The 13,460-nt window shown below is 42.9% G+C and overlaps 1 protein-coding gene across 3 annotated transcripts in view; it reads left to right on the forward strand.

Annotated features, from left to right (window-relative positions):
* Positions 1 to 13,460, forward strand: part of TAF1 (TATA-box binding protein associated factor 1) — a gene marked incomplete at both ends in the record, with an annotated part of 100,436 nt that overhangs the window by 41,513 nt on the left and 45,463 nt on the right. For all 3 annotated transcript variants that reach the window (XM_080718429.1, XM_080718431.1, XM_080718430.1), the window contains 6 exons: positions 1,982 to 2,160; positions 3,809 to 4,022; positions 5,010 to 5,175; positions 7,764 to 7,975; positions 11,952 to 12,060; positions 12,268 to 12,366. In XM_080718429.1, the coding sequence (XP_080574555.1) occupies positions 1,982 to 2,160; positions 3,809 to 4,022; positions 5,010 to 5,175; positions 7,764 to 7,975; positions 11,952 to 12,060; positions 12,268 to 12,366 (979 nt within the window). The remainder of the gene's footprint in view (positions 1 to 1,981; positions 2,161 to 3,808; positions 4,023 to 5,009; positions 5,176 to 7,763; positions 7,976 to 11,951; positions 12,061 to 12,267; positions 12,367 to 13,460) is intronic.

Raw genomic sequence — 13,460 nt, forward strand, 5'->3', positions numbered from 1 at the left:
TCTGTCTTTGTTTTGATTTATTTATTTATTATTTTTTTGCAGCACTGAAGATGGAACCCAGGGGCATTCTACCTCTGAGTTACACCCCCAGTTCTATTTTTTATTCTTCATTTATTTTGGTGGTACTGGGGGTGGAACCCAGGGGCTTTCTACCTTCGGACTATACTCCCAAACCTTTTTTATATTTTATTTGGAAACAGGGTATCACTAAGTTGCTGAGAGCCTCACTAAGTAGCTGAGGCTGGCTTCCAACCTGTGCTATCCTCCTGTCTCAGCCTTCCAAGGGCAGGGATTACAAGCATGTGCCACCACGCCCGGCTTTATTCTTCATTTTGAAACAGGGTTTCACTGAGTTGCAAAGGGCCTCACTAAGTGAGTCTGGCCGCCAACCGTGATCCTCCTGCCTCCCTCCCGAATGCTGGGATTACAAGCATGTGCCACCATGCCTAGCTCAAGGCATTCTATCTTTGAGAAACACCCCTCAGTTCAATTTTATTTATTTGGAAACAGGTTCTTGCTAGATTGCTGAGAGCTTTGCAAAATTGTGGAGGGTGGCTTTTGATCTGTAATTAATCTCCTGTCTCAGCCTTCTAAGTAGTAAAATTACATACCCGGCTATACCCCCAGCTCTGTATAAAGAACCAGGGTCTTAGTACTTGTGAGGCTGAGGCCCTATTTCATAATAAAAATAAGAGCTGGGTGTAGTGGGACGTGCTTGTAATCCTAGCATTTAGGAGGCTGAGACAGGAGGATCCTGGTTCGCGGCCAGTGTCAGCTACTTAGTGAGGCCCTTTGCAACTCAGTGAGACCCTGTTTCCAAATAAAGAAAAAATAGGGCTGTGGATGTAGCTCGAAGGTAGAATGTCCCTGGGTTCCATCCCCAGTACTACAAAAATTTGAAAAATAAATAAAAATAAACAAGGCTGTGGTGTAACTCAGAGGTGGAATGCCTCTGGATTCAACCCCTAGTACCAAGAAGAACAACAGGAAGAACAAGAAGAAGGGAAGGAAGGAAGGAAGGAAGGAAAAGAGGGTCTTGCTAACTTTCTGAACCTGGCATTGAAGCTTTTTCAAGTTTTTTTTTTGGTGTGTGTGTGGTGCTGGGGTTCCTGGAAGCCCTTCTACCTCCAGGCTACACTCCCAGACCTATTTTTATATTTTTATATGGAAACAGGGTCTCTTAAACCAGCGAGGCTGGCTTCCAACCTGCGAGATCCTCGTGTCTCCGCCTCCCAAGCGCGGGGATTACAAGCATGCGCCACCATGCCTAGTATTCTTCTAGGCTTCTTGAGAGAACAGTATTGTAGTATTAAAAATGGCTTGTGTGCTGATTTCTCAGCTGGGGGGGTTGCTGGGAATTGAACCCAGGGGCATTCGGCCTCCAAGCTACATCCCCATTCCTCTTTCCTTTTTTTTTTTTTTTTTGTGGTACTGGGGATTGAACCCAGTGGCATTCTACCTCTGAGCTACAGCCTCAGCACTAGTTTTTTTCTTTATTTTATTATAGGGTCTCAGTAAGTTACAGAGGGCCTCACTAAGTAGCTGAGGCTGGCCTTGAACCTTTGATCCTCCTGTCTCAGCCTTCCAAGTACTGGGATTACAAATGGGCCCCACCAAGCCTGGTTCCTATGTAACTTTTATTTTGAAGTAATGTCTCGCTAGGTTGATGGGATCTCACTGTTTGCTGAGGCTGTCCTCCTGTCAAGTCTCCCAAGTACTGGGATTGCAGGCATGCAGCACCACACCTGAGTATTGCTTAGCTTTTTCCAGGAATACTAAATTATTGCCATTTTGTAAACTTTCCTGGCTGACTAAACGAATGTTTTTCTATTGTTTCACATTTTGGTGGATTTTGAGTATGTGTTTTTTTAAGGTTGATTTGCCAATGTTCTGCTCTTGCCTGCAACCCTGTTTCTTTAGTTTTTTCTATATTTGTATGTCCTTCCCCTCATCTTATTTTAACATTTTTTTCTCATTTTAGGGTTTTGTCATCAACTGAAATCTTATCAACTGACACGGATAGTAGCTCAGCAGAAGACAGTGATTTTGAAGAAATGGGAAAGAATATTGAGAACATGTTGCAGAACAAGAAAACCAGCTCTCAGCTGTCACGTGAACGGGAGGAACAGGAGCGGAAGGAACTGCAGCGGATGCTACTGGGTGAGGGGAGTGGTTTCACAGACAGACAAGAAAGAAAAGATCGAAAAAGGAATATAAATACAGACTATAACTGAGGCAAAGCTGGAGGCAGAAGAAATAGGGGATGACTCTAGAAAAGCCTGTAGATGAGGTAGAGAGATTTCTGCAAACTGGATTATAGATTTGTCTGGAGGGACAAATTGAAGAGATATTATAATCCACTACTGCCTCCGTCTGTTTGGAGTACCTGATCAAACCAGGGCTATCAGTTCTGTATCTAAAGTAAGCTCTTTGCCGGGCGTGGTGGCACATGCCTATAATTCCCAGTACTTGGGAGGCTGAGACAGGAAGATCACAGGTTTGAAGCCAGCCTCAGCAATTTAGTAAAGCCCTGTTTCCAAATAAAAATAAAATACAAAAAAGTGCTGGAGACATAGCTCAGAAGTAGAATGAATGCCCCCGGCATTCCCATTGCAACACAAAAAAATAAATTGAGCTTTCTGAGTACTTATACTAGAGGTAAGTTTTTAATACAGAATGTGGTTGGATTTCAGGGTTGTCCTTCAACCCTGAAGTTACATGTAAAATTTTGTCCAAATATGTGTTTCCTGAGAGGATTCATGGCTTTCAGAAGATTCTCAGAGGAGTCTTAGACCCTATAAAACTTGTTTTCAGAAGATTCTTACACCCTTTAAAATAATTAACCAAAAGTTTCAGGAGTTAAGAATGAGGATGATGAGTAAAGCTGGGTTTGGGATATGAGAATTGGGGCAGAAAATGGGAATTCAAGGCCACCTTAAACTCTGATTTATCAGGAAGATGTTGATAACATTCATTTCAGAGAAAAGCAATTTTAGGAAGATGATGTGTAATGAATGGGATTTGAAGTTCCTATGTCAGTTCTGGGTATGAATGTCAAGCAGGCAGTTGAAAACTTGGATGTAGGTACTGTGAGTATAAAGGCTAAAGATGTAAAGATTTGAATGACGATTCTGATTCACCTAGTCTTCCCTGTTTTCCCCTCTCTGTAAAAAATGTTTGTGTAATTTCATTGTTTTTGACTATTTTGTACAAGTTGTGATATAGCCCTTCCACCAGTGTGGTCCACTATGTCTCTGCTAGTGTGGTCCTGGACCACAGTATTTACATCACATGGAAATCTGTTAGAAAAGCAGAATTTGGGGCCTCTCTCCAAACCTATCAAATTAAAAATCTACATCTTATCAAGATCCCCAGGTTTTCTATTCTTATTAAAGTTTGAGAAATATGCACTAAGCCTTAAGACTCTGGGCTTGTTTCTGTGGTTTCTTTTTTTCCCTCCTGGCTCACTTGGGTGTTTTCATCGACTGCATCCTACTTGTACTTTTCTATTTTCCTGCTCTTAAGAGGAATCAGAATGTAGCTACTGCTCCTCTGCCTGCTATAGCAAAGATGTAGCTCTTTGAGATTTTTTTCCCAAAAAATTTTGTACTTGTAAAAGTGGAAGTTGGCAGTGGAATAATGAAGTCAGGAAAGGACAAATCAATGTATTCTTGAGGCTGGTGGTGACTGATGCTTTCTGTAGAACCATAGTTTTTATGGTTGATCTTTAATGTCTCTACTCAGCCTCAAGAAAATGGCCCTTTGGGTGGTAGGGGAAATGTTTTGGAAATCTTTTTCTACCTTGCAGCAGCAGGCTCAGCAGCCTCAGGAAACAATCACAGAGATGATGACACAGCTTCTGTGACTAGCCTTAACTCCTCTGCCACTGGTCGCTGTCTTAAGATTTATCGCACATTTCGAGATGAAGAGGGGAAAGAATATGTTCGATGTGAGACAGTCCGAAAACCAGCTGTCATTGATGCATATGTGCGCATACGGACCACAAAAGATGAAGAATTCATGTGAGTTTTATTTACCATTTTCTTTTCTTTTCTTTTGTTGTTGTACTGAGGATTGAACCCAGGAGCATTCTACCACAGCCCAATTCTATTTTCTGCTTTGAAACAGAATTTCTCGACTTGCTGAGGCTGTCTTAGAGCCTGTGATCCTCCTGTCTCAGCCTCTCAAGTACTAGGATTACAGATATGCACCACAAGGCCTGGATTTGACTTACCATTTTTAAGTGTGATAAGAATAATGGTGGGGATGGGCTGGGTGCATGAGTTTTGTTTTCCTGTAGTAGGAATTGAACTCAGGGCCTTGATCATGCTAGGTAAGCACTCTACCACTGAGCTACATTCCCAGTGTCTTAAGCATGAGTTTTGTTTTGGTTTTTGGGGTTTTATTTGTGGGTCTGGGGGTGGAACCCAGAGGCATTTGACCTCCAAGCTACATCCCCTGCCCTATTTTTTATTCTTTATTTTGAAACCGGGTTTCACTAAGTTGCAGAGGGCCTCACTAAGTAGCTGAGGCTGTCCTCGAACCGCGATCCTCCAAGTCTCAGCCTCCCGAATGCCGGGATTACAAGCGTGCACCACCATGCCCGGCATAAGCACGAGTTTTAGTGACAGGTTTCTGCATAGTTGTCTCTAGAAGCTAGCCATAAGTAGGAGCCATTTTACCTTTATATCTTTGGTTTTGAACAGAGCCAAATCACTGGAAAAATTCCATTGGTGCTGCAAAATAAAGGCATTTTGTGTTCCACCAGGGTTATTTGCATTTCTATTGTTCAGTTTGCAAAAATCTCAGGGATTACTCAGGGCATATTCTAAGAGAGGTAGCTCTTTGTAGATGGAAGGCAGACTAGCGAGGGAAATGAGAATTACAAGTGTCCACTATTATTTCAACCTATATAAATTACTTTTGTTTTGAGATCAGCTATGAGAACAGTTTTCTTGGTTTAGGTTTGCTTATGGTCCTGTGATTTTTTCCTCCCCCTTGTTGTTCAGTCGAAAATTTGCCCTTTTTGATGAACAGCATCGAGAAGAGATGCGAAAAGAACGGCGGAGAATACAAGAGCAATTGAGGAGGCTTAAGCGAAACCAGGAAAAGGAGAAACTTAAGGGTCCTCCTGAGAAGAAGCCCAAGAAAATGAAGGAGCGTCCTGACCTAAAAGTCAGTATAATGTGCTGTGATTGTAATTAATGAAGCAAGGGAAGAAAGCATCTCTTAACTCTTTTTTTTTTGATACTGGGGATTGATCCTAACATATTACCTCCAAGTTATACCCCCAGCCTGATTTTATTTTTTTTTTTTAGAAACATGATCTCAAAGCCGGGCATGGTGGCACACGCTTATAATCCTAGCACTTGGGAGGCTGAGACAGGAGGATCGCACAGGTTCGAAGCCAGCCTCAGCTACTTAGTGAGGCTCTCTGCAACTTAGTGAGACCCTGTTTCCAAATAAAGTATAAAGTATGTCTGGGAGTATAGCCCAGAGGTAGAAAAGCCCCTGGGTTCCACCCCCAGTACCACAAAAAAAAAGAAACATGATCTCACTAAGTTACTGATGGCCTCACTATAAGTTGCTGAGGCTGACCTCTAACCTGTGTTCCTCCTGTCTCAGATTCCCAAGTACTGGGATTACAAGCATGTACCACCATACCTAGCTAGAAATCGTGTGTGTGTGTGTGTGTGTGTGTGTGTGTGTGTGTGTGTGTGTATGTATGTGTGTGTGTGTGTGTTCAATACTGGCAATTGAGCCTGGGAGCATTCTACCTCTGAGCTACAACCCTTGTCCTATTTTTTATTCTTTATTTTTGAAACAGAGTCTCACTGAGTTGTAGAGGGCCTCATTAAGTAGCTGAGGCTGTCCATGAACCACAGTCCTCCAGTCTCAGCCTCCTGAATGTTTTGATTACTAGCAAGCGCCACCACGCTTGGCGTCCTTTTTATCTTTTTGTTTAGAAACAGTCTTGCTAGGTTGCTGAGAATTCTGCTACTTGCTGAGGATGTCTCCAACCTGTGATCTTCCTGTCTCGGCCTCCCAAGTATTGGGATTACACGTGTGTGCCACCTATGTTCTGATTATACCACATCAGGAAGCACCACTGTGCCCCTCTTTCCCCTTAGCTTTCATCACCATCCTTTGCTGGGAACGAGAGCAGTATTGCTGAAAGCTAGTTATAATTCATTTGGTTATTTGCTATTTGTGTTATAAGTACTAGTGTAAATGGTACCAACAACATCAGTCTGATGCCATTGTTCTCACTACGTGTCATTTATAATTCATTTGAAATATTTTCTAGAAGCTAAAATTGGATTTGGTGGCTGTGTGTGGTGGCTCCTACCTGGAATCCCAGTAGTTGAGAGGCCGAGACAGGAGAATAACAGGTTTGAGGGCAGCCTCAGCAACTTAGTGAGACTCTCAGCAATCTAGTGAGACCACTGTTTAAAGACATAAAAAGAGCTGGGGTTATAGCTTAAAGGTGGTAGAAAGGTGGTCCTGAGGGTTCAATCCTCAGGGCCACACACGATAGATTTGGTGGACTTTTTACATATACATTCGTGTGTGTGTGTGTGTGTGTGTGTGTGTGTGAATACCCAGCCATAGACCTTAACTTTTTTCTTCAGTACTAGGGAGCCTCATGCATGCTAGGCAAGAGCCCTACCACTAAACAATATCCTCAGCCCCACACTTTTAAAAATTTGAACATATTTTAGCTGGGTGTGGTGGCACACCCTTGTAATCTCAATACTAGGGAGGCTAGGACAGGAGGATCGCAGGTTCAATCCTCCTGTCTTACATACTGGGAGGATTATAAGCATGTGCCACTACACCTGGCTACATCCAGCTTAGTTTTGTTTCTTGTTGTTGGGGTTTTTTTTGGTACTAGGGATGGAACCCAGAGTCATTCTACCTCAGAGCTATACTCCCAGCCCTATTATTTATTTATTTATTTATTTATTTATTTGTGTTTATTTTGGTGGTACTAGGGATGGAACCCTTCTACCTCTGGGCTACACTCCCAGACCTATTTTATATTTTTATTTGGAAACAGGGTCTCTTAAGCCAGCACGGCTGGCTTCGAACCAGCGTGCCTCCCAAGCGCGGGGATTACAAGTGTGTGCCACCACGCCCGGCTCTTTTTATTTTTATTTTTGAAACAGGGTCTCACTGAGTTGCAAGAGGCTTTACTAAGTAGCTGAGGCTGTCTGCAAACCTTAATCCTCCTTGTTTCAGCCTCCCAAATGCTGGGATTACAAGCAGTGCACCACCACGCCCGGCTTAACTTTTCACTTTTTTTTTTTTTTTTTTTTTTGCAGTACTGGGGTTGGAACCCAGGAGAATTCTACCTTCAGGCTACACCCCAGCCCTATTTTTATTCTTTATTTTAAAACAGGTCTCACTGAGTTGCAAAGGGCCTCACTAAGTAGCTGAGGCTGTCCTCAAACCGTTACCCTCCTGTCTCAGCCTCCTAAATGCTGGGATTACAAGCATGCACTACCACGCCCGGCTTTATTTTTGTTTTGAAACAGGGTTTCACTAGGTTTCTGAGAGCCTTACTATGTTGCTGAGGCTTTCCTCGCACTTGCAATCCTCCTGGCTCAGAATCCCAAGTACTGGGATTATAGGCATATGTCACCCTGAGGCCTGGCTGGAGCAGAAATTTTGAAGCTGTCCTTGTTTCTTTCCTACCTTTTATATATTTCTTATCTGCCTGCTTATTATCTCTCACCTGTTCATATTTTTTTCTTTTGCAGCTGAAATGTGGAGCATGTGGTGCCATTGGGCACATGAGGACAAACAAATTCTGTCCCCTTTATTATCAAACAAATGCGCCACCTTCCAACCCTGTTGCTATGACAGAGGAGCAGGAGGAGGAGTTGGAAAAGACTGTCATTCATAATGATAATGAAGAACTTATCAAGGTTGAAGGGACCAAGATTGTCTTAGGGAAACAGCTAATTGAGAGGTAAGAAATAGCAGGCAAGGAGTGCTGTTGACTGTGTTGGCGGTTTGTGGTGGTGGATTTGATGGTGGTCTCTGAAGTGGAATTGAGAATACAGAAACTTTGATGGATTCTCCATAGTAGTTGTTGGCAGCAGTGAAACTTACAGCATGCATTAAGACTCAACTACTTGCTCTTGGGCATGCTACCTGACTTTTCTTTTAGTTTCCTTATGTACAAAATAAAACTGCCTCTAACAGGTTTGTACAAAAGATACAAAAGCCAGGTTTGTTAGCATTGCCTATACTACTAGTATTTGGGAGGCAGAAACAGGATGATCACAAGTTCGAAGCCACCTCACCAACTTAGTGCAACCTGTCTCAAAATAAAAAGGCTGGGGTACAGCTCAGTGCTAGAGTGCCTAATACCACAAAAAAGATAAAATGAAACTATAAAGCACATAGTATATTTCAGTGTTTGGCATATATTAGATGCTGGGAGATGTTCTCTTTTTTTACTCTTTTTTTGGTGTGTGTAGTACTGGGGATTGAGCCGAGGGGCAGTCTACTTCAGAGCTATACCCCCAGCCCTATATTATTTTTATTTTGAAACAGTCTCTTACTATGTTGATGAGAGTCTCACTATTTGCTGAGGCTGCCGTCAAACGTGTGATCCTCCTGTCTCAGCCTCCCAAATACTGGATTATAAGAAATGTGGCACCACACCTGACTTTGGTGTTTGGTTTTTTTTTTTTTTTTTTTTTTTTTTTTTTTTGTGTGTGTGTGTGTATGTGGTACTGGGATAGAACCCAAGGGCTTTCTACCTCTAGGCTACACTTCCAGACCTATTTTATATTTTATTTGGAAACAGTCTCACTAAATTGCTGAGAGCCTCAGTAAGTAGCTGAGGCTGGCTTCGAACCTGCATGATCTTCCTGTCTCAGCCTCCCAAGTACTGGGATTACAAGCGTGTGCCACCAAGCCCAGCCTGACCTTTTATTTTTTTGGTACTGGAGGTTGAACCCAGGGATATTCTAACTCCAAGGTACACCTGCAGCCCTCTTCAATTTTTTAGTTAATTAATTAATTAATTAATTAGCTTATTTATTTTTGTGGCACTGGAGATTGAACCCTGGGGTAGTCTACCTCCAAGCCTCACCCCCAGCCTTTTTTTTTTTTTTTTGCTGGTCTGGGGATGGAATCCAGGGTCATTCTACTTCCGAGCTACACCCCCTGCCCTATACTTTATTCTTTATTTTGAAACCAGGTCACACTGAGTTGCAGAGGACCTCACTAAGTAGCTGAGGCTTGTCTGCGAACCGCAATCCTCTGGGTCTCGGCCTCCCGAATGCTGGGATTACAAGGGTGCACCACCACGCCTGGCTCCCCAGCCCTTTTTAATTTTTTTTTGAAATAGGGTCTCATTGCTCCGGGCATGGTGGCACACCCTTGTAATCCCCGTACTTGGGAGGCGGAGACAGGAGGCTGGCTTAAGAGACCCTGTTTCCAAATAAAAATATAAAATAGGTCTGGGAGTGTAGCCTGGAGGTATAAGGGTTTCCAGGAACCCCAGTACCACCAAAATAAAAAAAAAGAAATAGGGGTCTCGTTAGGTTGATGAAAGTCTTACTATTTGCTAAGGCTGACTTCAAACATGCAATAATCCTGTCTTAGCCTCCCAAGTACTGGTATTACAGTACTATGAGTCATCATGCTCAGCTAAGATTAGCTTTAAAAAAAATCATGTGGTATATGATATTTGTGTTGGAGATTACTCAGTAGTACCAACTATTTTAAGTACCTTTCTAGGTTGCTCTTTATATAATAAATATTTTGTGTGTGTGTGGTTTGGGGATGGAACCCAGAGGCATTCGACCTCTGAGCTACACCCCTTGCCCTATTTTTTATTCTTTATTTTGAAACTGGTTCTCACTGCATTGCAGAGGGCCTCGCTAAGTAGCTGAGGCTGTCTGCGAACTGCGATCCTCCAGTCTTAGCCTCCCGAGTGCTGGGATTACAAGCTTGTGCCACCAAGCCTGGCTATAATAAATATTTTGTATCATAAAAAAACTGGAAAATGTGAGCCAGTCATTGAGGCACATACCTGTAATCCCAGTCTTTGGAAGGCTGAGACAGGAGGATTACAAGTTCAAGACCAGCTTCAGCAATTCAGGCCCTTAGCAATCTAGAGAGATCATGTTTCCAATTAAAAAGTAAAATGGGGCTAGGGTTATAACTTGGAGGTAGAGTATCCTTGAATTTAGTCCCAATCACCACACATGCCTAAAAAAGGAAAGGAAATGTAATATCCTTACAATGGAGGGACAAAGATGAATGGAGTGTAATGATCAAGGAAAACTCAACCCAAAATAGCTTACTTTTTTTATTTTTTGGCAGTAGTGGGGATGGAACCTTGGAGCCTTTCTACCACTGAGCTGCACCCCCCAGCCCTTTTTATTTTTTGGTTTTTGGTGCTAGGGATTTGAAGCCAGGGACATGCTAATGCTACCTCCAAGCTACACCTCTAGCCCTATTTATTATTTTTATTATTTATTTATTGGTGGTACTGAGCGTGGAACCCAGGGGCTTTTTTACCTCTGGGCTATACTCTCAGACCTTTTTTATACTTTATTTGGAAACAGGGTTTCACTAAGTAGCTGAGGCTGGCTTCGAACTTGTGCAATCCTCCTGTCTCAGCCTCCCAAGCGCTGGGATTACAAGCATGTGCCACCATGCTTAGCTTATTTTTTATTTTGAAATAGGGTTTCACTAAATTGTGGAGGGCCTAAGTTGCTGTCTGGTTGGGAACCTGTCATCTTTCTGTCTCAGCCTCCCAAGTACTGGATTACAAGCATATGCCACCACACCCAGCTCTATTTTTTATTTTTTTAACAGAGTCTCACTAAGTTGCTGAGGCTGGTCTTGCAATTCTCTTCTCTCAGTCTCCCAAATACTGGGAGTACAGGTGTGTACCACCATGCCCAGCTAGTATTCAAACTGGTGTGTGTGTGTGTGTGTGTGTGTGTGTGTGTGTGTGTGTGTGTGTGACTATAGATTGAACTCGGGCATTCTACCTCTGAGGTACACCTTCAACCCTATTTTTTTATTTATTTGGAAACAGTCTCACCAAATTCTGGAGGGCCTCAGTAAGTTGCTGAGGCTAGCTACAAACCTTTGATCCTCCTGTCTCAGCCTCCCAAGTGCTGGGATTATGAGCGTGCGCCACCTCGCCTTGCTTTAAAACTGGTTTTTAATTTCTTTCTTGTTTTTATTCTGAATGTGTCAAGTTTCCTAACCCTTTTAATCTAAGATAGAATGTTAGAACTGGAAAGAATCTTAAAATTCCTTCAACCTGGCCGGGCGTGGTGGCGCACGCTTGTAATCCCCGCACTTGGGAGGCAGAGACAAGAGAATTGCACAGGTTCGAAGCCAGCTACGCGTGCTTGCTTAGGAGACCCTGTTTCCAAATTAAAAAATGTAAAAAAAATGGTCTGGGAGTGTAGCCCAGAGGTAGAAGTGCTTCCAGGACCCCAGTACCACCAAAAAAAATTCCTTCAACCTAGTTCCCATATCTTTCAAATAGGAAATGAAGGTGAAGTTTTGACTTGACTAGTTATTAATTTGGATCTCTTAGGAGTCCTTCCCAGCTCTGATGTCTGGCATTTGGTGGTACTGGGGGTGGAACCCAGAGGCTTTCTACCTCCGGACTATACTCCCAGACCCTTTTTTTTCTATTTTATTTGGAAACAGGGTCTCACTAAGTTGCTGAAAGCCTCACTGAGTAGCTGAGGCTGGCTTCAAACCCGTGCAATCCTCCTGTCTCAGCCTCCCAAGTGTGGGGATTACAAGCGTGCGCCACCACGCCCGGCTGATGTCTGGCATTTGGTTTGGCTTTTTCCTCCCATGCTCATGCTTAGGTACTTTGACATTTTTGTTGTGATTGCTTTTTTCTGGGAATAAGAAAAAGGGGCTGCATGCTATAAAAGTGTTATTGATTACAGCGCAGATGAGGTTCGCAGAAAATCTCTGGTTCTCAAGTTCCCTAAACAGCAACTTCCTCCCAAGAAGAAACGACGGGTTGGAACCACTGTTCATTGTGACTATTTGAATGTGAGTATATTTTCTCTTTCTGATCAAAGAGAACCTTCGATCCTCCTGTGTCACTCATTTCCCTCATCTTTCCTGACAAGGCTTTGACAGCCTTAGATTCTCCCTGTGGCCTTTCCCTGAGAATGATGCATATTGTTCATTTTAAGATAAGTTTAGGTAATGTTGATATTTTAGGGTAAAGCTTTCCAATTTCTTTTTTCTCCTTAGAGACCTCATAAGTCCATCCATCGGCGCCGTACGGACCCTATGGTGACGCTGTCATCTATCTTGGAATCTATCATTAATGACATGCGAGATCTTCCAAATGTGAGTTTATGACTAGGATCTGCACAGCAAGGATGGCAAGGCCCTTTGTTTTACCTGTGATTTCAGATAGAAGGCAGTAGTGTACAGGCATAGATACCTGGAACTTCGAGTTCTTTGCTATGGTGTTTTGTTTTGTTTTGCAGTACTAGGGATTGAACCCAGGGATATTCTACCTCTGAGCTCTACCCCAAGCTCTATTTTATCTTTTGTTTTGAAACAGGGCCTTGCTAAATTGCTGAGAGCCTTGTTAAATTGCTGAGGCTAACTTTAAACCTATGATCCTCCTGTCTCAGCTTCCTGAGTACTGGGATTACAGGTGGGTGCCACCATGCCTGTCTGTATTACTTTTTAATAATTTAGTAGAGGAAAGCCAGTGTGATGGTACACACTTGTAATCCCAGTACTCTGGAGGCTGAGACAGGAGTATAACAGGTTCAAGGACAGCCTTAGAAAGTTGTGAGGCTCTCAGCAACCTAGTGAAACCCTGTTTAAAAATAAAAATAGAGCCGGGCGTGGTGGCGCACGCTTGTAATCCCAGCGCTTGGGAGGCTGAGACAGGAGGACCGCACAGGTTCGAAGCCAGCCTCAGCTACTTAGTAAAGCTCTCGGCAACTCAGTGAGACCCTGTTTCCAAATAAAATATTTTAAAAAAGGTCTGGGAGTATAGCCCGGAGGTAGAAAGCCTCTGGGTTCCACCCCCAGTACCACAGAAAGAAAGAAAGAAAGAAAGAGAGAGAGAGAGAAAGAAAGAAAGAAAGAAAGAAAGAAAGAAAGAAAGGCAGAAAGAAAGAAAGGGGGGGAGGGAGGGAGGGAGAGAGAGAGAGACAAACAGACAGAAAGAAAGAAAGAAAGAGTATAAAAATAGATCTGGGAGTGTAGCCCGAAGGTAGAAGCATTTCCAGGAACCGCAGTACCACCAAAATAAATAAATAAATAAAAATAAAAGAAATAGGGCTGGAGGTATAGCTCAGAGGTAGAAGGCCCCTGGGTTTCATCCCCAGTACCACCAAAACCAAACCAAAAAATAAAAATAGTAGAAGAAATAGATCTACTCAATTTAGAAAGACTACTTTGAGTTGATGACCAGGTATTCA

Source organism: Muscardinus avellanarius, assembly GCF_963383645.1.
Source record: "Muscardinus avellanarius genome assembly, chromosome: X".
Taxonomy (NCBI): domain Eukaryota; kingdom Metazoa; phylum Chordata; class Mammalia; order Rodentia; family Gliridae; genus Muscardinus; species Muscardinus avellanarius.